This window comes from Hyaena hyaena, unplaced genomic scaffold, assembly GCF_003009895.1.
Source record: "Hyaena hyaena isolate Hyena2069 unplaced genomic scaffold, ASM300989v1 scaffold_5, whole genome shotgun sequence".
In the NCBI taxonomy this organism is placed as follows: Eukaryota; Metazoa; Chordata; class Mammalia; order Carnivora; family Hyaenidae; genus Hyaena; species Hyaena hyaena.
Window position 1 is genome coordinate 7,317,836 of NW_024080637.1, and position 24,292 is coordinate 7,342,127.

The 24,292-nt window shown below is 45.2% G+C and overlaps 1 protein-coding gene across 2 annotated transcripts; it reads right to left on the minus strand.

Annotated features, from left to right (window-relative positions):
- Positions 1-7,647: 7,647 nt before the first annotated feature.
- On the minus strand, positions 7,648-21,394 carry CPT2 (carnitine palmitoyltransferase 2). Of its 2 annotated transcripts, XM_039238886.1 has the most exons (5): positions 21,146-21,394; positions 14,840-14,920; positions 13,253-13,359; positions 9,245-10,549; positions 7,648-8,284 (listed from the first exon to the last, which is right to left on the minus strand). In XM_039238886.1, exons 1-5 carry the CDS (start codon positions 21,295-21,297, stop codon positions 7,953-7,955), a joined length of 1,977 nt encoding a protein of 658 aa, XP_039094817.1. In that variant the 5' UTR covers positions 21,298-21,394; the 3' UTR covers positions 7,648-7,952. The 2 variants fall into 2 exon arrangements, with proteins under 2 accessions (XP_039094817.1, XP_039094826.1); XM_039238895.1 differs by lacking the exon at positions 14,840-14,920.
- Between the last annotated feature and the right edge of the window lie 2,898 nt (positions 21,395-24,292).

The following is a 24,292-nucleotide window of genomic DNA, read 5'->3' on the forward strand; positions in this document are numbered from 1 at the left end:
GAAAAAAGTACCATTTATAATAGTAACAAAAAATACCTCCAGAAGTATCTAGGAACTAAATCTATCAAAAATGTTTATGACCTTAGTGGGGAAAATTATTAAACTTTGCCAAAAGGTGTTAAAGCCTAAATAAATGGAGACCTATACTATTATTAACGGAAAAGAAAACTTGAAATTATAAAGATCCTTCTCGACAAATGTATTTCTAAAGTTCTTGTCGAAATCTCAATTTTGTTTTAACAGAATGTAAATTAATACTGAAATCCATGATACAACAGGTGGGAGACTCCCTCTACCAGACACCATGATGTAGTTACAAGGCAATGGCAATTAAGCCACCATGATACTAGCATCATGGTATACAAACAGACCAGTGGCACAGTAGATAGACCTCAGCATGTATGAAAACTGCATGGTTTAGGACAGGTGGTACTTCAGTTGGGAAAATATTGACTTGCCAATAAATGGTGCTGGGGCAGTTGTTTACATTTGTGCATTAAATGAAACGGGTCTTATTTCACTGGCATACAAGTCTATTCCAGGGTGCTTTGGTATAGCTTTATGCTGGGTAGTAGAATCCTGACTCAATGTCTTGCTCACTGTAAACCCTGGGCAAGTACATTTCCTCTCAGGACCCCGTTTTCTCCATCTAAAAGAAAAGGGCCCTTTAACTATGGCATCCTGTTGCTCAATAAAACTAGTCAAAATAGTGGTGGCATGTCTGAGGCCTGCCCCTCATCACCAGGAAAGTGAGTTCCTGGCCAACACCCCAGGACTGTGGTCTCCTGTCCGGGTAGTGGAAGTTAAAGGTCTGGGGACAAGTGAAAAATGAGACCATGTGAGTCCTAAGTTCCCTACCATCTTATTTGGACATTCCACAGAGGTCCTCAGTATGTTCTTACATGATCCCTGAACAGCTGTTTAAAAGGCACCATCTTTATCCAGTAGCATTTTTTAAAACTAGGCATCTGTGTAAACACTGGGCTTTTTGTGAACAGCGATGAGAAGAAGGTTGGGTAACATTGGGCTGTGTCCTTGTGTACACAGTCATTTCTGTTGTTTCCAGAAAAGGCAGAAGCACCCAGGATCTCTGCCTGGCCAGGCAGCCTGAGTGATCATTGCATAATGCTGTCCCCATTCCTGTGTGAGCCAAGTGTCCTTGGACTGAGCCCTTTGCCTCATTAGCCATTAGCGCTCCAGAGAAGGCTGCATACCTGCTGGCCTTCAGAAAGCTCAGGACCCACACGCTGACACCTTCACTCTCCCACCTCCCCACTTACCATGCATCTGAATTTTCATTCGGCCGTCTTCCCTGAGGGCTTCTGCTACAGCAAGCTCTAGATGGAGGAAGATGAATCAGACCCACGCTGTCTTGTTCAAGAGCCAAGTAACAAAGCCACTAACTAAAACAGACACTCCCAAACACACATATGCATCAGATCACTGGGAAAACTTGAAAAGAGTAAGTTTCTTGGCCCCCCATCATTCCTACTGAATTAGAATCTCTGGGCTAAGACCTGAGATTTTCTTTTACTTAAAAGCATTCTCGAATGAATCTTGTTTCTAGACCACCAGAATCCCTAGATGAGATTTCATAGTAGGATGTGCTCTGGGCTGCTGCAGGGACTAAATGAGATAATGAAGGCAACATGTTCAGCACAACATCAGGGGCACCGCACACAGGAAGGAACGGAAGCAGTTCCAACTTGGTTAGAAATGGAGACGTTCTGGGGTGCCTGGGTGGCTCCGTTGGTTAAGTGTCTGGACTATACATTTCGGCTCAGGTCATGATTGCAAGGTTTGTGAGACTGAGCCCCTTGTTGGGCTTTGTGCTGGCAGCAGGGAGCCTGGAGCCTGCTTGGGATTCTCTCTTCCCCTCCCCTGTTCTCACATGCACATGCTCTTTCAAAGTTTTTTTTTTTAATGTTTTACTTATTTCTAGGAGAGAGAGAGACAGCGTGAGCAGGGGAGGGTCAGAGAGAGAGGGAGTCACAGACTGAAACAGGCTCCAGGCTCTGAGCTGGCAGTCAGCACAGAGCCCGACGCAGGGCCCGAACCCACGAACCGCGAGATCATGACCTAAGCGAAAGTCGGACGCTTAACCGACTAAGCCACCCAGGCGCCCCGCGCATGCTCTTTCAATAAATAAACAAAAAAAGAAATGCTGTTCTCTAATGACTACCCACATGGAGCTGCTCCCTAGACTGGGAAACGGCAGTGGATAACCAACCTTCCCTAATTCCCCAAGTACTGTATGTACTGCTGCTACAGCTCCCTCTTCTGAGCCTGTTGCTTCCTCCTTAGAAAGAATTGGTTTGAAATGAAAAGATAGAATCTAACAAGACAGGACAAACGCCAGGTGTTGCTTATAAAAGCCAATTACTTAGATTTACAGCAGACTTGGCTGAGTTACAGGTGAGAAAGACCTGGGCTTTGGGTTAATCATAAGCTCACCCTATGCCAACTGCAAATTCACTGTGAATTAAAAGTGATCACAGGCTAGATCAAAAGAAATAACGCCAAGAAGTTGGATGAGAGCGGCCCTCCCCCCAGTCAGTCCATGCTGTGATGAACTGTCTCATTTGGTGCTCTGCACTTTAATACAATTACAAACAAAACTCGGTAGGCCTGGAGATCATTCCTGTGAGGTATAGTGGGAGAACAGGAGAGGTTTCTCTAGGAGAAAACCTTAGGAAGAAGGCCCGGGGGAAGGGGTAGAGGTGAAGGATTGGCATATGGAAATGTGCAAAGACAAATTATACTCCATAGGGGCAAACTAGCACCAAGTGTAGAATTTCAGCAAGATATTAGTTCAGTATAAAGGAGACTCTCCTAATGTCTATCCAGAAGTTGGAATGTGATACATTTTACTTCATGAGCTCCCAATCCTTGGAGGCTTTCAAGAAAGAATTATGAGGATTCAGGCTTCAAATGTGACTTAACACAAGACTAGATTTATCACATCAGAATTCCGATTTTGATGCTCCAGGCAGGAATTACTGGGCTAGGCAATACTAGGAATTTTACAACCTTCAGTTAAGAATCACCACTACAGACAAATATCCGGAGTTCAACTGTCAACTGTCAAGGCTAGCTGGCGAGAAAACCAGAAACTTTCTTCCCTTTTGAGATATCCTAATAGCAATGTTTTAACAATAACTAGAGAGGAAAATGAATTTGCAACCAACGTAGTTCAGTGAGCTAGCTCCTCTGAGACCCGGGCTTTCGGCTGGGTTGTTGCCACCCTTTTGCTTCACATGGCACTAGTGCAGAGAGGCTGCTTCAGTGCCCTCTGCATACTGAACTATAAGCAGTAGTTCACTCTGCCCTGCCCAGCTCCAGAACCTCTACCTGCAGCGACCACCGTGCTGCTCCACGGACCACAAAGGCTCAGAAGCCACGCGCTGTGTTGAACGTGGGGATGAATGATATAGCCCTCAGGACACTTGCTGGGACTGATAGACAGTCACAGCACAGGGCTTCAGGCGGATATTCAGGCAGTCAGTTCCCAAATATTTAACAAGCCCTGGGGCCCCTCCAGTTGCCCACAGCCTAACAATGGAGACAACTGCAGAAACTGGAAAGTGCTGTGGGAAAGGTTAGATTGTCAGGACGTTTGGGGCATACTCAGGAGGGGCGCTAACTAATTCAATCTCAGGATAGGGTGAGAAGGCTTCCTACAGGAGGGAAATCTAGCCGAAACTTGAAAGATGAGCAGAGAATGGCCAACAGGGTGGGGAAAGGGTTATGTTCCAAGCAGAGGCAACAGCAAGTGGCCTGGCATCCCTGAGGAAGTGCAAGCTGTAAGACAGGTGAGGCTGAAAAGATCAGGGACTCAGCTGTCCCATTAAGGGGTATAGACTTCTTTGCAAGGCAGTGAAACACCATTTTAGAATTTTAAGCAGGGATATTTCAAGCAGGCTTGAACAGGGGGGAAGAAAAATCACTGGCTACAGTGAGGAGGGAGAATGGACTGGAGGGAATGAGTGGAGTCTAGAGGCAGGAGGGCCAGTCAGGAGTGAAGAAATAGATTCCACTTCTTGACAAGAGAAGCTACAAAGTTAACCTGGAAAGGTGTGGGCGCCAGGAGGGAACAGGAGCAATCTCCAGCAATAACCCACTGTGTGTCAGGCCCCTTAATAGCTAAAACAGAAGTCAAAGCTACAAGTAGCAGGATGGAGGAAGGGATGACCCCACCACACCCTCACCTCCCTCACTTCCTCCACCCACCAATGGTCTCATATCTACCTCCTCAAATTCTAGCTCCCACTCTTTCTCATTGTGTCACATACAGATAATTGTAGAGGTGTTACTAGATTTGGAAAGCATGTTGGATGTGGTCTAACTTAAAACATAAGCTACTAGAAACCACAATGGGATACCACTTCACAGTCACCACAATGACCACGTGCAAAACAGATGGATAAGTGTTGGTGAGGACGTGGAGAAATTGGAACCTTCATACTCTGCTGGTAGAAATGTAAAATGTGTCTGGTAGAAAACACCCTAGCAGTTCCCTAAATGACCAAACAGAGCTATTACATGATTCAGCAATTCCACTCCTAGATCTATACCCGAGAGAAATGAAACCAGGTTCACACAAAAACTTACACACAAATGTTCACAGCAGAATTATTCTTAATAGCTAGAAGGCAGAACAACCCAAATAACCATCAACTGGTGAATGAATAAATGTGGTACATCCACATGCTGAAACAGTTTTCAGCAATACAAGGAAAATAAGCACTGATACATACTAGAACATGGGTAAACCGTAAAAACATGCTAAGTGAAAGAAGCCTATCACAAAAGGCCATACGTATAGTGTATAACTCCATTTATATGAAATGTCCAGAAGAGGAAAATTTCTAGAAACAGGAAGTATATTCGTGTTTGTCTAGGGTTTGTGAGTGGGGAGGAAGGAGTTGAGGGAAAAGGGGAGTGACTGATAATGGGTACAGCATTTATTGGGTAGATGAAAATATTCTAAAATTCATCGTAGTGATGGTTGCACAACTGTGGATATGCTAAAATGACTGATACATTTAAAAAAATTTTTTTAATGTTTTATTTTTGAGAGAGAGCGAGAGAGAGAGGCAGCATGAACAGGGGAGGGTCAGAGAGAGAGGGAGATAAAGAATCCGAAGCAGGCTCCAGACTCTCAGCTGTCAGCACAGAGCCCGACGTGGAGCTCGAACCCACGAACCGTGAGATCATGACCTGAGCCGAAGTAGGACGCTTAACTGACTGAGCCACCCAGGCGCCCCTGAATGATACATTTTAAGTGGAATGTATAATATGTGAAGTATATCTCAAAAAAGCTATAAAAAAAACCCAAACTACATGGTATCCGCAAAACTCACTCTAGAGGTCCTACAGGCATCTCAAAGAACCGCAAATAATCTCCAGAAAGGCTGGTATGGCTGTGAATCTAAGATGTGCCACACCTGTTCCAGAGGCATGACCAGAGAAGGCCACCTGGACAAAACTTGCAGACTTCCCAAAGCCCACTCCTCACATGGGAAACTCCACATAGGAGCAGCTTTGGGGTCAGGAGGAGCAAGGACTAATTTAACAAAGCTCATTCTCCTGAGTTGGGAGGCCAATTAGATGTTGAATGAATGAACCCAAGCATGAATCCAAGACCAGAAGAAAAGGTCGGGTAAGTTGTAAATAGGAATGTTGAACACCATACTGCCCAAGGGTCCATTCACTCTGAACATATGCATGAAATAGACATCTCGGCCCTGCAAGTTCCAATCAAAGCTTTGGTCTTAAGAGCTTATGCTATGAGGAACTCTCTATCCAAGTGACTGGAACTAACTCACTTTGATAAGGAATTTAACAGCAGAGAGCTCACAGAGCAGCAAGAGAACTCAGATTTAGCTTCAACTGTATGCCATTTGCTTTACCTCTATCATAACAGCTAGTCCTCATTACATCCCCGGGCTATAGGAACTGTACTCGTTCTACAAAGAGAAACTTAAACAACAAACAGAGTAACATGCCTTTGGTCATATAGTGAGGGCATGGTAGAACCAGAATCCCAGGGGTTCAGGTTTTGGGGGGACAGGGGGTGTCACTATTTGTTTAGGACAAATAGTACAGACAAGGCCGTAGTTCTTGGCTAGTAGAACTGGAGTCCTCTGACTCACCCACCAGCGTAAGTTTTAAACTTGCTTTTGAACTTGCGTGTCATCTTGTCAACCATTTCCACTGTCCATACAGGCGCACGAACCCGCCGGCGTCGCGTCGTTCTGCGGTCAAAAGCAAACCCATCAAACCCGTGCGGGGCCACCACTGGAGCAAGAGCAGAGGAAGTGTGGGGAGCGGGGAGGAGCAGCGATATCAACGGTGGGGCGGGGCCTCGGCGAGTATTTCTGAGTTGCCACGCGCGCGGAGACGATCTAGTTCAGGTTTTCTTGCTAGTGTTTCACAGGTGAGAGCAATATCATGTTCACCTGCACTGCTTTCAGATGGCCCTCTCCAATCAAACCACGGAATACAGGGGACCTGGTACCTGTTGGGTCCTCACTAAAGGATTACTGAGTGAAGGGTGGAATCGACTAAGAAAGGATGCGAGCATGTTTAGTGAATTGTAGGGAGAATTAAGTGAGATGACGATTTCATCATCCTGGAATTCAAATCCCAGCTGTCCACTAAGTCACCGGACGATCCACGGGGAATGCAGCTGAAATTAAACACAAACAAAAACCCTTCCTTTTCAAAACAAACCAGAACAAAGCACCCTTCCTTTCATGTTATAGCAATGTTATAACGATAGATGAACATAAAATTCTGTTTCACACAAAACCAGAGATTTCAAGTGCAAAATGTCACGTGTACATTAGGCCACAGATAGCACACTAGATTCAACTGATTAAAATAAATACACAACAATTATAAATCTTGGGGATTTGGCAGGAATAGTCAAATAGCACTCCCCAAATCCACTGGACGACCCTTCACTGCTGCAGGACTACCAGAATGAAGCACCAGCAGACCACTTACTAGAAAAATGGAAGAGGATTTTTAAAGATGTCCCAGGGCACCTGGGTGGCTCAGTCAGTTGACCTTCCAACTTTCAGCTCAGGTCATGATTTCACAGTTCGTGGGTTCAAGCCCTGCATTGGGCTCTGTGCTAACAGCTCAGAGCCTGGAGCCTGCTTCAGATTCTGTGTCTCCCTCTCTCTCTGCCTCTACCCTGCTTGCACTCTGTCTCTCAACAATAAATATATTTTTTTAATGTTTTATTTTTGAGAGAGAGATAGAGTGAGTAATGTGAGCAGGGGAGGGTCAGAGAGATGGGGAGACAGAATTAGAAGCAAGCAGGCTCCAGGCTCTGAGCTGTCAGCACAGAGCCCAACACGGGGCTCGAACCCACAAACCATGAGATCATGACCTGAGTCAAAGTCGGATGCTTAACCGACCGAGCCATCCAGGCGCCCCAACAATAAATAAATGTTAGAAAAAAAAATTAAAGAGAAGATGTCCCCAGGAGAGAGAGACAAGTTCGTAGGGAGGATGAAACAGTGCTTCCCACCTCACCTGAAGAGCCAGGAGCCAGGAGAACTTTTTGGTACCTGAACTTAATGTTCTTTGCGGGGATCAGGAAATTAAGTTAAACAGCAACTGAAAGAATCCATCTGTAAGCAACAATTAAATTTTATTTCTGCTTCAACAATAAATACACCTGAGAATTATTTTTCCAAATCCCACCTTCTGATCAAATGCCCTTAAAATTGAAATCTCACATTATCTTTAGTTGTGATCTAGTCCCACTTGGAAATTACATGTTTAGCTTTAAAACCATGACCATAAAGCTCAAGTCTTACAGCACTGGCTGCTTAGGCACCTCATGATTAGTTTCGTTCATATACTAGCACCTATTGGCTGATAGGCCCCAATTTTCATGTCGACAAAGTGATGGAAATTTTTCACCCACTCAGAAGCTAAGTTTTGATGCATTTGCCTTCTATGGCATCAAATATGTCTTCTAAGGCCTTCTCTACACACTGGAGAAACTCCCGGGCATTGCGACCTGGGTAGGAGGAGACGTTGCAGCCTATCCAGTTGTCATGAACAGCGTACCCAACCCCAAAGCCATCAGGGACCACAGGAGCAAAGCCACCAATGTTCACTGCTGAGCTGCTCAGCGTGCTCGTGGACAGGATGTTGTGGTTTATCTGCCCATATGCAGGGTCCAGGTATAGCTCAGGCAGAACAATCCCCTTGGCTGCTGCCAGGTACCGCAGAGCAAACAAGTGTCGGTCAAAGCCCTGACCTGTCAGAGACAAAATAGAAAACCAGAATCTCAGAATCCCAGAATTGAAAGTGACCTTAGTAAAACCTCTCATGCATAGTAGGAGTCCCCTTCACAGCATCTTTGAGAATGGAAGAAGGGTCTATCTGCCTCCCCATATACACCTCCAACTCACCTCTGCAGCAGGACCTAAAATGAAAGTATGATTTTAAAAATTCTGAAACTGAGTTAGTTTAGTCAAACAATCAAGAAAAGTGCACAAAGAGAGCTATGGATTCAAACACTAGAATAAAACCCAAAGTCCAACGGTAAAAGACAAGATTGAGTCACTGGAATAAAACAGAAAGTGTGTTTGACCAGGGTTCTAATCTTAGCGTTACTGCTAATTTGTGCTCAATGCTGAGCCACTGGCCTCAGTTTCCTACCCCTCAAATGGAGAAGGCTGAGACCAGAATGTCTTGGGGGATCCCTTTACTTCCAGGACTTTTGGCTGCACGAAAAGGACAGGACTATATAGTCCTCCAAATTCTTTCCAGATCTCCAATTTTACCACAAAGAGGCAAAGGGAGGATGGCACTTAGATCTGGGAAGACCTGCTGAGATGGCCTATTTATAGGGAGCCAACACACAAGTGAGGTGAAGCAAGAGGGGCTGCAGACTTCGAAATCCCGAGCTGTCAGAAGACAGATGGCCAATAAATAACAGAGAATCATGTCCCAGCTGAAAGTGACCTCAAGTGAGTATGAAGTTAGATGCAGTTCTCCATCCCTCCCTGCTTAGGAGGAAAAGACATTCTGATCCCTCGTTGGTTAGTCTGGCTGTTTAGACTGCTAGGGCAGAAAATAATCATCATCTGGGAGCTGGCAGATGGACTACCCTGGGGCAATGGTGGAAACCAGACTTGGAGTAGAATATTACTGAGGCTTATCCCAGAGCTGAGGGCAACACTACCCAAGGGCATGCTTCCAAACCCCATCTCACCCATTGCTGCTTCCTTGGTCAGCTGGCCATGGTACTTGGAGCACTCGGTCATCATCTGCTGAAGTTCTCCAGCACTGTGCTTGGCGGGCTCCCTGACAAAGGCCTGGGAACACCTCTTGGTGAAGATGGAGGCTGGGCGGATGGTCTCTGTGCGGCCGTGCTTGAATGCTGCAGTGCTACAGGACTCGTAGGTGGCCACCGTCTGCCCATACTGCCGCAGGAAGGCCATCTGGAAGGCCAGCTGAACTACCGAGTCAGGGCTCAGCTTCTGCTTCTTCAAGAACTCTTTGCCTCCTCTCTGAAACCGGGTGATGTCAATAGTGAGGGTTTTCACAGTGGCATCAAACTTTTCCTTAGCAGTGCTGATGCCGGTCTTCAAGGCGTCGTTCAGCTTGAAGTTAAGTTTCTGCACGGCGACAGAAGAGTCAGTGCGGGCGGGCTGGCTCTGTGGGGTGATGGCATGGGCCTGAGTGCTGTCTTTGAACACTTCATTGAAAAACCTGAGCACTGCCACCCCATCACCCCAAGCATGCTCAAAGTTGACAGCAGCAGTGCCATCTTTGGCTACAATGAGGTTAAAGGATTTATCAAACCAGCAGTTTGTGCCATCACCATGCAGCATGTTGTGAGACAAGTGGACAAGGTCCTTGATGGGGAAGTCATCTAGGCAGAGGCAGAACACAGCAGAGTCCACTTTCCTCAGGGTCTCCTCATTGCCGCCACTCGCCAGCTTCTGCCTGAGCTCTGCCCAGACGTCTCGGTTCTCAGTGGTCAGATACGCCAGGGGAAACTCGGGGGCAGGGCTACTGTCCGAGAGGATGTACTTCAGATGAGCCTGGATTTCAGAGGCACTCACAATGTTTCCATCTTGATCTAGGACATCAAAAACATAGAAATGTCCTTTTCTGAGGACCAGGAGGTGCCTAGCCTTCTCATTAGTAAAGAGTTCATCCCGAATGGGTCTGGGTAAACGGGTTGAATTGAAAAGCCGAAAATACTGGGACATATCCAGGGGATAAGCATTGACCAAGTAGGCACCATACCAGGACAGAGAAGAAGGCACAAAGCGTATGAGTCTCTTGAAGGTATCAGTGTCACTTTTCGCAGGGTTCAAGTGGAAAACCTCTGGCTCCAAAAGACCAGCCCGAAGCGTCTTCAGAAACCGGAGGGCAGAAACAGTCAGGTTGGTGGCCCTGGTGAGCTGGTCATTATACTCAGACTTTGGGTCAGGGCTGAATGCCATAAATGGATTAAAGTTCAAGACAATGGGGTCTCGAGCAGATAGGTACATATCAAACCAGGGGCCTAAAAAAGAAAAGTAAAGAAGAACAACATAAAAAGTTAATGCAGTCCCTAAAAATAAAATTTGAGAAAGAAAAACAAGCGTATGCAGAAAAAAAAATCATCAATCTCCAGAGGGTGAAATTTCCTAATTATTTTTTCAATCTGTAATAATTCATGACCTCCACACGGCATCACAGAATATGTGATCTGTTGCATGTGGCTTCTGTCACTTACTATGTTTTTGAGGTTCAGCCATGTAGTGGGTATCAGTTCATTCTCTTTATTACTGAGTAATGTTCCATTACATGGATAAACCACATTTTGTTTGTCCCTTCATCAGTTGACTGACCTTTGATTGCTTCCACTTTTTGGTTATTAATGAGCAATGCTGATGTGTACAAGTTTTTGTGTGGATGGATATTCTCAATTCTCTTGAGGAAACAGCTAGGAACGAAATTGCTAGGTCACATGGTAAATCTATGTTGAACCTTTTGAGGAATTGCCAGGTTGTCTTCCAAAGTGGATGCACTGTAAAAATTCCAGAAGCAACATTTTATCAGAAAATGTGTCTACCAGAGGCACCTGGGTGGCTTAGTCAGTTAAGCGTCCAACTCTTGATTTCCGCTCAGGTCATCATCTCACGGTTTGTGACTTCGAGCCCTGCATTCTGCTATGTGCTGACAGCATGGAGCCTGCTTGCGATTCTCTCTCTCCCTCTCTGCCTCTCTCTGGCTTTCCCTCTCTCTCTCAAAATAAATAAATAAACAACAACAACAACAAAAGAATGCCAACTGTAAACCAGTGGCAAAGAAAGCCAAGCCAAGAGATAACATGGTTTACACAGGAGAACCACCAGAATGCTCAGTATTTGGCAGCCTTGATATATCTGATTGAAAGGCTGTTTAAATACTCCCAACCCTCCAGATTTCCACCCCCCCCCCCACCTCATTCCAGTAGAAGACTTAAGTTTTCTGAGACCTCAAGCCGTGTAGCCGTTTAATGGAAAAGCCTTTCTTGGGAGTCTAACCCAGAGAGACACTAACACTAGGGGCACCCCAAGGAAATGGTTTAGCCAGGTCACATTACAGTGAAGGTCTGATGGACCAGCCCCACCGTCAGCTGCAGAGCTTTTCCGTATCTCGCTCAAATCTAAGACAATAGAGAAGGATTATGAAGGATCTGAAGAAAGAAAAGAGGGCAAAACAAACAGGAAAAAAAGTAACTTGGAGACAGACTATGAAGTAAGATGAGAAAAAAACTTGGTTAATAAATTATGAAGCACACAGAAAACGAAACAAAATAAAGTATAAGATCATTATTAACTTAAGGGGAAAAAGTTCACACAGGACCAGGGAAAACAATCTCCGTATGCTCCACGGCTCAGCTGACAAGAGGGTTTATTTGGTCCTAACAGTATAAACACTCAGTATTGAGCCAACCCAAATGACAAATAACCACACTATGATAATCAGGGAATGGGACATGTGCGTGCACACAGGTATGTGTGGTGGGGACATGAGGGGCCACGTGGTTCTGGTCTTCTACAGTGAGACGTCACCAGATAATGCCCACAACTGAAAATGTTAAGAGGTAGTGATATGGGCATGCGATGTGCAGGGTGGGGGTGGGGAGCAGACGAATGAGCAGCCGGAAGTGAGAAGCAGGAAACTAGGGGACGGTCAGGAAACTTCTGTTTTTCCAAACAAGGCTGGTAGAACCATTTGATTCTGTAAACGATGTGCATGTATAACCTTAATAAAATATAAACTAAATAAAAAGAAGTCCTGTGGGAACAGAGGCGGAAACAACCAACTCTGAATGGAGAGGGAGGAGAACTGAAAGGTTTCCTGGAAAAATCATTCCACTTGGATGTTTTTTGTCTTTTCTCTTTAAAATTGGGATGTAAATCACATAAAACACTATGCTCCTTTCAGGTGTACAACCCAGTGATCTGGTATTTGTTTATATTGCGCAATGATCCCCACAGTAAGTCTAGTTAACATTCATCACCACACACTGTTAACAAAATCTTCTTGTGATGACACTTTTCAAAATCTACACTCTCAGCACCTTTCAAATATACAACACTGGTATTAACTATAGTCACAATGCGATACATTATATCCCATGACATACTTCTTTTATACCTAGAAGTATGAACCCTTTGACCCCCTTTGCCCATTTTGCCTGTAGCCCTCCCACACCCCCGCCATCAATGGTAACTACATACTTGGGTCTTAAAGAAAGGATTTGACAGGTTAAAAAAAGGTAGTGGGAACAACATGGATAAAGGCACAGAAAAATGAAAGACTAAATAAACAGTGAGTTGTTGAGTTCTGTTGAGGTCTGAGGGTGTCAGGGAGAATAGTAAGGGAGGAGGCTGGAAAGGGCAGTTAGGCCAGAGTATGAAGGGTCTAGGATGATGCACGCAGGACACAGGACTTAATCCTGCATCCTCTTCAGACGGCACCAATGATTGGGCTCTGTCTCGATCCTACCTACGAGCAGGCCAGACACTGCATCTCAGCACTGACTCCAGGTGAGATCTTAGTGGAAGAGGAAATCACTTGGCCTTCATGTTTACCTCGGAAAGAGAGGATGAGACATTACTCTGGTGGGCCGGTCTCACTAAAAATACTCTGAAACTGAACCAGGAGAAAAGATGCCTGACTTTCCATCGTGGAGGGCTCAGGGAATATCGTGCCCACAGCCCAGCCCGCCTACCTGAAATGTAGCTCGTGTGCTTATTCTGCTTGTCCTGAGCGACCAGCTGCTCATGCAGTTCTTTTCCAATCCCATTTTCAAAGTTCTTGCAAAACTGTTCTGTCTTTCTGAAATGTTCCAGAAAAGATAGAATCAAACCATGGCAGGAAATACATGATTTCCAGACTCATGGCCAAGAATGCTGACACAGAGCTGTGGGTTCCCTGTAATAGCCCTAGAACCTGGGACTGAGATCAGAAAGTCCCTCTGATCAGAAGAACAGCCATCAATCCCAAACAGATAAATGCAGGATATCTTCTTAAAATGACTGATTGGGAAGATGAGATCATCTCCCAAAACAATCCGTAATCTAGGAGGCAGCTTTGTATGGAGAAAAGCTTTGGAGTCAAGAGGGGCTGAGTTTTAATTTTTTAGCTTTGTCATTGTCAAACTATGTGACTCAATCTCTTGCAGTCTCAGTCTCTTATTGTGTAAAACAGAAATAATATACCACCTTACAAGATTAAAAAAATATTTTTAAAGCTAAGGATTCAGGATAGTTTTAAACCTAATAATTAGTAACTGATAGCTACTAAATCATTACTATGTCAAGAGAAGCTTCAAGCGACTAATATGGAATATTTAAAAGCAGAGGACTAGATTATGAACAATTCATCTACATTTTCCATCACTGTCTGGTGAGGGACTCTGATTCTATTCACAGCGCCAGTTATCTGCACAAAACCTTCTGTTATGGAAAAGTGAACTACAGTGGGAGATAAGAGCTTCATGCAACATACTTTTGACAATATCCAATATTATTTTCCAATTCCATGCTGAACTAGTTTCCTGGGGCTGCCATCACAAAATACCACAAACCGGACAGCTTGAAACAATAGAAATTTACTCTCTTATAGTTCTTTGAAGTACAAAGTCAAGGGGTTGACAGGGCTATATTCTCTCTCTGTCCCATGCCCCTCTCTTCGTTTCTGGTGTTACCAGCTATCCTTGGCATTCGTTGGCTTATTGCTGCATTCCAACCTGCCTTCATCATCACACGGCTATCTCTGTGTCTCTTCTCCTCTTCTTAGAAGGATGCCAGTCATACCAAACCAAGGACTCCCCCTTCTCCAGTATGAACTCAACGAATTACACCTGCAACAATCCTCTTCCCAAATAAAGTCACATCCTAAGGTTCCCAGAAGGGAATGAACTGGGGTTGGGGGGGGCAACATATTGGCCAGCTCAGTACACGTGCTCAACAAGCACACTGCTGGTCTTCCCTGTGCTCTCCTCAATGGACTCCCTACCCAGAGCACATGCCCTCTGCCAGTGACCATTCCCAGCAAGCCTCCAGGTCCGCCTGACAAAATACAGTACACATCTGGCATCCTGGTTTATAAACCACTACCTGCTGAGTCTGGTCAGACAGAATCTCACTGCAGGGCTGCTCAGCCCCTCCTGAGCGAAGATCTTTTCTTAAACTTGAAAATGTAAGGGCAAGATCCCAGCTGGAGACCCAACTGAATCAGACACTTCCTGAAGCTACTACCTGCCAGCCTCTCTTGAACCACCCAACCGTGGTCATTCAAGGTTCTCAACATTTACCTGAACTGTCCATCATCCAAGAGAGGCTTCTGCGCACGGAGGTATCTCTTAATGGTGTCTTTAAGTTTAGGAATAGGCAGCCTGGAAAGGAAATAAGTGACAATGTGGAAGGGGTCAGTTAGCTTCATAACTCAAACTAATTAAATAATTACTGGATAATTAATTTCCTTCCAACAAAAAACAAACAAACCAATAATGGGAAGCCACAAATCAGAACAGAGTCTTCCCTTTGCAAGGTAACACAGCTGCACAGTAGCTAATCTGGTTTCATCATTCACAGCTATGTGACTTTGGGTACACCACTCCATCCTGTACCTTATTTTCCTCATCTATAAAATGAGGATAATATTAATATGTACCTCCTACGGGGACCTGGGTGGCTCAGTTAAGCATCTGACTTCAGCTCAGGTCATGATCTCACAGTTTTTGAGTTCAAGCCCTACATCAGGCTCTGCACTGACAGCACAGATCCTCTGTCCCCCTCGCTGTCTGCCCCTCTACCGTAACTCATGCACAATCTTGCACCTTCGCATGCTGTCTTTCAAAAATACATAAACATAAATTTTTTTAAATAAAAATATTACCTCCCAGGGTTCTGTACAGATTAAATGAGGCAATACATGTCACTTGACTTAGAAAAGTGCCCAGCACATAGTAAGCCCTCAAATAAAAACTAGGTTTTTTTAATCTACTCAGTCCTCAAGTCCTACAGATCCAAATTCTGCCACCAGCCTGCTCACGTCCTGAGGGAACTAGTTCATCACCTCTTCCTCAGTGCCTAGCACAACGTTTCACCATTTCTGTTGTTTTGCCTGCTTTCCATGTATTCTCTCTTCTTCCGATAACAACACCCCTCCTACTCAAGTCCCTCTGGTTCAGGTGGAGCTGATGACAAGGGCTTAAAGCTGACTGGTTCAGGCCAAACGAGACTCAGGGTGAACTTATAAAACTTCATTACAGGATTTTTTTTGAACAGTTAGGAGGGGCAAGTCTCTACTAGCTGAGGTCACTAAGAGGTTAGGGTGTCACTTTGTCAGCCTAGGAGAGAACCTTCCTAAGAATGGAGTCACACAAATGAATAACTTTGAGTGGAAAGGCAAAAATGTCTTGATGACATCATTTGAGCCCTTCGTCCAACCTGGGTTTTTCAGGTTTGTGAGTGTCTACACTCTTGTTTGCTTAGGCCACTTTCACTGGGGTTTCTGTAACTTGCTACCATACAGGCTAGTAAGTGGTCACTTAGAGTCCATATTGATTCTCTAATCGTTAGAAATCAAATCACAAGGTCACCCCCAGACTCTTTGCAGCTCCTTAAAAAACAACAAAAGTGGTTTCATTTGCACACCTGTAGTTCCTTGTGCTCCCTGTGATGTAATTCATCAGGTGCCTTGAAAGAGGTAGAGTTAGGGACTTGAGACATGGCTAGCAGAACCACGTGGTTCTCCTTCCCCACCCATGTTCTAGAGAATCCCCATCTAAACATTATCTGCTATAATACAGATGGAAGAAAAGTAAACACCAAGCAGATTTATCTCACTCATTATCCCTTGGGTAAGTGACTGTGTAAGTGACATGCTATCATTACCCAGCTTCCAAGCAGCAGGCATTCCACTGTTCTTCCTGCCAAGAACACAGCTAAAAGACCCTTTGTAATTTTTATACAATCTAGTTATCACTGGAATAAAGCTGATCCATTTTAAGGACATGCAAGGGTGCCTGGGTGGCTCAGTGGGTTAAGCGTTTTAAGGACAAGCCTCTGAGCCCAGAACCTTACTGTTTCTACCTGTTATCCTCCATACCCTGGACATTCTGCCCTCATCTCCCTCCCTGTTTGAATTCTAGAGAACCTGCCCATTCTGTCTGGAACACCAACTATCATCTAAAGTGATTAGGGATTAAAAGACAAAAAAACAGATGGACATTTATCGTGAATCAACTACACAACTAAAATGGTGACTGATATATATATGTATTTTTAAAGACACAATGCCCCACCCATCACTATCCCAACACACACACACACACACACACACACACAAACACACACACAGCCCTAGCCCAGTTCTAATAACTTAGGGCCCAAGTGGTAATTCTTTACTTTGAGCTGGGCCCTCCATAAGCTTCTCAACATTTCTGAATATGTCATACATTTTCAGTCTTCTGTTCTTTTTTTAATGTTTTTTTTAAATTTATTTCTAGTAGAGAGAAAGAGACAGCGTGAGCAGGGGAGGGTCAGAGAGAGAGTCACAGACTCTGAAACAGGCTCCAGGCTCCAAGCTGGCAGTCAGCACAGAGCCCGACGCGGGGCTCGAACCCACGAACCGCGAGATCATGACCTAAGCGAAAGTCAGATGCTTAACCGACTAAGCCACCCAGGCGCCCCTTCAGGCTTCTGTTCTTGGGCACTAGCTGCTCTACCCTTCCCTCACTTCTCTCACTTGATGATCTTCAAATTCTGCAAATGTCACCTCCTCTGTGAGGGTTCCCCAGGAACCATCACTCCGACCTCCACATGACACAATAGTTGTCATTAAGCACATCCTATACATGCAACACATTTTTGCCTAATGCAGCTACAGTACTTATGAATATCTACTAAGTACTTGCCAGATTTGTACTCAGTGCTCCATATGAGGTTTAATTTAATTCTAACAATCCTGAAAGAAAGGTAATATAATCAGCCCAATCTTTACATTAGATGACTTGCTTATAGTCATGCAGTCAGTATGAAGTGGAGCTGGATTAAAAATAAGATCTGGGATGCCTGGGTGGCTCAGTCAGTTAAGCATCTGACTCTGGCACAGGTCATGATCTCACGGTTCGTGGGTTCGAGCCCCACCTCAGGCTCTCTGCTGTCATCACAGAGCCCACTTAAAATCCTCTGTCCCCTTCTCTCTCTTTGCCTTCCCCTTGCTTTCATGTTCTCTTTCTCTCTCAAAATAAGTAAATAAACTTAAAAAATATTTTTAAATATAAGATCTAACTCCTGCCTCCTGATCTTGTGAAAAACTGACAGGACTAGAGCTTTTTTAAAACGGAGTTGAAGCAGACATTGTAGAGAAACTGCCTTACTTGCTTTTGTTTGAACTGGCCAAAACCTTCTGGACAAAATGGTAATTGTTTTTAAACAATTGTTTGAGAAGCCAACAGGAGAATATCCTGATCACAAGACTGATGGCTATGGACATTCCAGAAAAGTCAGCAGTTAACACATAACCTGGAGTAGTTTGGCTTGTAAACATGTATAGAAAACCTTTTCCCCCCTTTTATTTAATTCATGTAACTGTCCCCTACCTCTTCCTCATATAAATCTGTTTCTTTCACCCTACAAGTGGGAATCCTATTTGGGTATTTACTTGAATTTGTGCTCCCCACACTGCAATTCTTTAATCCTAAATAAATGCTCATTCGCCTCTCATTTCGGCCGCTTATTTTCAGGTTGACAATCTTAACCACCATGAAGTGCTGCTTCCCACTTATCACATTCTATTTTAACTATCTGTCAAACCTCCCCCATGACTCACTGGTCTCCAAATCCATACCAATAAGTGTTTCTCAAATTAATTACGTGAATGTGTAGGACAGGTTGACCCAACCTTTGTCCCCTCAGGACTTGCAGTTTTATATTCTGAAGCTAACTGTTCAGTGTATGTAAATATAGCTCTTAAAAATAACACCTAATTGAACTACACATCTAAAAATGGTTTAAAAAGTTAAATTTTATGTGATGTATATTGACCACACTAAAAAAGAGCAGAGAAAAAATCTTAACACCTAAAAAACAAGCAAATGACAGTGCAAGAGTTCCTAGAGGAAAGTGAGCCCAAAGCCACCGGGTCCTAAGGCAGCAGTGATATGACAGGAACAGGAAGAAGGAGGGAGGGGGATCCAACTGGACCACCACAAAGGGACCAGTCCTTCCCCAGGCCAACTACTTAAAATAGTTCCCTATTTCTGGCATCTTACCTCACTCTATCCTCACATTAGCTCTATAAAGCGTGTGTCCCATTCCTACCTTGCAGGGAAGAACTGCAGCTCAAAGAAATTAACTGAACTGCCTGAAGTTACAAAGCATCAGATCTAGAATCTGAGACCAAGTTCTACCAGACTTCAAAGCCAGGGCTTTTCACCAAGCAGGACATCAAAATGAGTGCTAAAGATAATACATTTTACCAGTCTAGAATCTCAAAGATAAAAGGAATCTCATCTTATGTAACCACCAATTTACAATTGAGGTTAACAGAGGCCTGGGTGTCCTTGCTGAAAGTTACAAATTGATGTTGATGACTCAGTGCTACTGTTTACAGCTCAGTTCCTACACGTTTTTCTGCTCTTGGAGGAAACGATCTTGAGTATTACTCTCAGCTTTCCAAGTCTAATGGAGAAAATCCACCTGATCTTAAGCGTGGGTGGAGCCCAGGCCTGCCTGAAAGTCAGACACCACCGGGCTTGGCAAGTGAGGAGAGCTTCTGTCATTCTTCACCTTTCCCCCACATACGGGTTCAGCTTACACACAGGCCTGTACAAAGGGGGTATGTCTCAGGCTTCGTCACAGGCACAAAGGCCAGTTTTTCTTTCTCTCCCCCTTCCTCCTGCCAAATTTAAGCAGTAGGGTTGGGGCTAGATAATCTCATTTTAGTCTGCTTCAGATGTCTGCACAGTTATTTCACAAGAATCACCTCAAATGATATTCCTGAGGGGGTGGGGAGACAGGGATGACAGTGGGTGAAACAGCTGCTGGATGTGGAGAAAAACAGCAACCCTAGTAGTTGGGGATGATGCCTGTGATACAGTCTATTTTCTGTTCATGGGATGCGGAGCCCCGGCCTCCAGCCCCGGACTGGGAGATCCCTGATGGCAGTTCGGTGAGAAAGGAAGTGAGAAGGGTCTTTGAGACAAATTTGGGACTTGGCACCAGGAACTAACTGGTGAGCGAGTAGAGAAGTTAAAGTCTGGTTTTAGAGGGTAAAAGAACTTAAGGAAATCTCTAACACTGAAAAAGGAGCCCTGGTTGCTCAGATTAGGGCTGGGAGTTGAAAGACTGGGAAAACTGAGAGTCGAATTAAAGAAAATACCGGGTGAGGGGTGCTTGGGTGGGTCAGTCGGTTTAGCATCTGACTCTTGGTTTTGGCTCAGGTCATGATTTCATGGTTCTGAGATCGAGCCCTGTGTCAGGCTCTGCGCTGACAGCAAGGAACCTGCTTGGGATTCTCTCTCTCCCTCTTTCTCTGCCCCTCCCCTCATGCATTCTCTCTAAATAAATAAATAGGAAGGAAGGAAGGAAAGAAAGAAGGAAAAGAAAAGAAAAGAAAAGAAAAGAAAAGAAAAGAGAAGAGAAGAGAAGAGAAGAAAAAGAAAAATACTGGGTGAAAAAAGAAAATATTGGGTGAGGGAAAGGGAAAAGATTTATTGGGTTTTCATAGGGAAGTAGACTCAGGGTGACACGTTTTAGAAGGTGGAGAAGGTGGTTAAGGTGAGGAGGAATACAGAAGAACAGAAGAATTTGGATAGGTTCTGGATCTAAGCTGAGTAAGAGTTTGAGAGGGGCACTGAGGGGGGTGTCCAGAATTCTGGGAGGGGACTGGAGTTGAAGAGGGTAATGTGGGTTAGAAAGGATATTTTAGGGGGAGAAACCTAGGGGTAGCTGAGGAAGGTTTGGAAGAGGTGAAGGGCCTCCAGGTGAAGCCTGGACTAAGAGTGCTGATGTTGGGGGAGGGTAAGGTGAACATTCGAGAAGTGTGCTGGGTAACAGGAGTGTGCTGGGTAATGGATGGGCTGCTAAATGAGCAGAGTAATGGAAGCACAGGGAGTGGGGCTGAGCAACAGGCCTGAGGACAGAGTGCTGGGAAAAGCTGAGGGAGGGGAACTATGATGTATCAGGAATCGGCCTGTCCATATTCTGGGCTGGAACGCGGGGCAGTGATGAAAGTTCTTCAGAGGACACCCTAGTTGGAGGGGTAAGGGTGGTGTTGGAGATCTGCAGGTTGGGCATTTTTCAGGAAGAAATGTGAGGGGCTCTTCAGTATCTGGATGGAAGTTGGGTCACTGGAGAGAGAATTCGAGAAGGGTTCAAGATGAACAATGGCGGGGGGGGAGGGGGTTCTGGTAGAGAATTTGAACGTACTGGGGTTCCTCTGCGAGGAGACTCTGAAGGTGACAAGATTTTCAGGTTGCGTGTTAACGACAGCGGCCCAAGAAGAGGTTTCGAGGTGGAAGCGGGTACAGTAGAAGAGTAGTGAGTGACTGACTGGAGTGAAGGTTGGGGCGGGTCCGGGAGGGCAGCGGGGACCGGGAAGCCGAGCTCACCTGGGCAGGCTGTCCTGGTAGTGCATGGTGGGCACGATGCTGCGCTGCAGGTACTCGCTGGACCCCGAGTCGACGCTAAGGGGCCGGCAGAGTGGCCCCGGGCCAGCTGCAGGTCCCCGGGTCCAAGCGCGCAGCAGCAGGCGGGCCACCATCGTCCCGGGCGGCGAGAAGGCAGGGAATGGGGATTCAGCGTGGGGGCAGAGACAAGACCGCCGCTCCCAGGTTCCCGAGGTTCCGGGTCAGCGTCGCCGGTCCGGCTAGCGTCGGTCCGCGGAGCCACTTCCGGCCTCCGGCTCCGCCCACGAAGGGCCGGCCGCGGTCCCTGCCCATGAACGGCCCGCCCGCCAGCGGGCCCCGCCCACAGGCGCACCATTGGCTCCGGGGCTCCGCCGGCTGCTGGGCGGGTAGCGCCACTGCCACCCCGGGTCAGCTGGGCTCCCTGCTGGTCTCCATTCTGCTCCTGGAGCGGCGGAAAATGCAACTCGGAAGCCACTCCCTTGTGTTTTGGAGCAAGATAGAATCTGGAGGTGAAGGAAAGGAAAAGCCGAAAAAAGCGCTTAGAATTTGATAAGCCATGTTCTGTCGACTACATGAGGCTACCTGTTCTCACAGGTCACCTCCAAGTTTCCTTCCAACCCTGACTCTAAGATGATACAACTGGAACAGACATCTGTTGTCCCTCACAAGACAAATAACCCCACCACAGTCCAATCCCTGCTCTCAGCTGCAGCTGGAGGATTAAGTAGGCTCTGCTCCCATTTCACAAGAAAGGGAGGTACCAAAAGACATAAAACCATGTTGACTGGCTTGAGGTACAGAATTTCATTCTGGGTACTTGGCCTTTTCTTAGCTCCAGCTCTCAGTCATGGCCCTCCGTGTTCGAGGTAGCCAGGCCCATTTGGTCTGCCCCATAGTGGTCTAAGTAGTGGCAGAGGCTGGAGTGCATTAGAAAAAGCACTAGACTGGGAGTCAAAAGACCTGAGTTTTTGTCTCAGCACTGTCTTTAATCTAGTTAGGTACCCCTTACCCCTGGTTGAACAGGAAGATCACCAACCAACTCTAACACTCATTCAGTGGTGACTATAAATTCTTAAGAACTGAATATGAAACTCGAAGATATTGAATATCTAATCCTCCTTCCCTGAGGGGAGAACAGACAGAGCTGACCGGAACCTAAAACATTAGTGCCATTGGCCTACAGTGTATAGAGCCAGAGAGAGAATATCAATTCTTTTTTAAATTAGGACATTCCACCAAATCCAGACAGTTTTCAAAAGCTTGAAACCTGAAGCAAACATTAGGAGCTGTGTAGAGCTAAGGGGATCAGAGGACGCTGAAGAAACAGCAGACTCTGTAGAAGGGCAAGTGACTTACTTCTAGTGACAGAGGGCTGGCGTGCCTGGGTAGCTCAGTCAGTTAAGTGTCTGACTCTGGATTTTGGCTCAGGTCATGATCTCACAGTTCATGGGATTGAGCCCCACGTCTGGCTCTGTGCTGAGAGTAGGGCACCTGCTTGAGATTCCCTCTCTCCCTCTCTTTCTGCCCCTCTCCTGCTTGCGTGTATGTGTGTTTGTGTGTGTACGTGCTCTCTCTCAAAATAAATAAACATTTTAGAGACAGAGAGCTAAAGAATAGTGTTCATCCAATACAACAGCTGAAAGAGGAGCTTAACCCCTCACCCCAGTAGCTAAGGCCTTCTAATTCTGGTCCCCACCTGTTTCTCCAATACCCACTATAGGGTCAAAGGCAGGCTTCCCCAAGATGGACCACTCTGGCATGAAGATTATTTTGAGCTGAAGGCGATTGAGACCCTGCAGACTCAAGAGTAACTTTTGCCTCTCTTTTAAGTACACAGAGGAATCTAAATGGGGGGGGGGGGGGTGTCCCAGAATAAGGGTTATTAGAAGAGGTAAATTTTATGAGTGACCCATCTGTAAGGGCACACATCTAATTTAGCAAACATCTGCTCTTCTTCTTACCATCCTGTGAAGTGTATTTCTTTCCTCTGAAGAGCCAGATCCGTAGCCTGCTACTCCTTAGTTCAGGATGATGTACACACCTCATTTTACCTGACTGTCTTTGGAATATCCATGTCTGCATGGATTCCCCATACGTACACTATTGAATCGAATTTTCTTCTGTTATTCTCTCTCATGTCAATGTGATTCTTAGTCCAGCTAGATGGACCTTGAAGGGGAGAGGAATTCTTGCTCCTCAACACCATCATGTCATCCCAAGGACTCTATGCTGTAGTAACACTGAACTACTCAGCATTCCCAGAACTTGTCCTTACTTCATGCCTTTTGTTTAACTGTGCCTCCTTCTAGAATGTTCTTTCCATGCATCTCTGCCTAGTACACTCCAACATCCTTCAGACTCCACTTCAAAATACACAACCTCTGTGAAGTCTTTCTCAAGCCTCATCCTTCCTCCTCCCCACAAGAACACATCCCTCCCTCTCTGACTTCACAGCACTTTACATCCTCCTTTACTGTCATATATGTAAAACCTGACTATATTATGACTTATTTAATTAATAGGTCATCTCTCACAGTAAACTTTTTGAGGTCCTCCAAGGCAGGGATCTTATTTTTATTTATGTACCCAGGTATCTAACACAAGGCATATCATGGAGAGAGGCTTTTCTTCCTTTTCTTTGGGATGGCCTTGATGCCTGTATCACATTAAGGGTACCCATGAGCTGGAAGACTGGGAACACCAACTTTTGCTGTGTAGGGGTCAAGAAAGTTTCTCTACTTAGAGAATAATCCTGAAGAATAAATTGTTTGTACTGAAGTAATCCCAGAGTTCTGCTTTGCTTCAAATTAATATGAAAAATCAACTTGACAATAAACTATTTAAGAAAAAAAGTGTATTAATATGAAAAAGCAGAACATGGCAAGGTTAAAGTAATTTTCTTTTTTTTAAAGTAATATTCTTATTCAAAATCAAAATTCTTTCCATGCATCTCTGACAATGAACTTTAAATAAACATCAGAATATTTCACATTTCAATGAAAAAGAGATGCAGGTGTTAAGAGAAATGCCAGGAACTAACATCTCCAGTTGGCCTGGCAGGCCCACGTTCTTCCGTTCTGCTGGCTCTTACTCGGACCAAATATGGCTTGAAATATGGAAAGTCACAAG

What these genes read in the sequence shown, in the direction of transcription:
- CPT2 (XM_039238886.1), bottom strand. Translation starts at nt 21,297, where the DNA reads ATGGTGGCCCGCCTGCTGCTGCGCGCTTGGACCCGGGGACCTGCAGCT. An exon ending in TACCAGGACAGCCTGCCCAG is followed by an intron (nt 14,921 to 21,145) that starts GTGAGCTCGGCT and finishes TTTCCTTTCCAG; the next exon opens with GCTGCCTATTCCTAAACTTA. An exon ending in GCACACGAGCTACATTTCAG is followed by an intron (nt 10,550 to 13,252) that starts GTAGGCGGGCTG and finishes TTTCTTTTTTAG; the next exon opens with GCCCCTGGTTTGATATGTAC.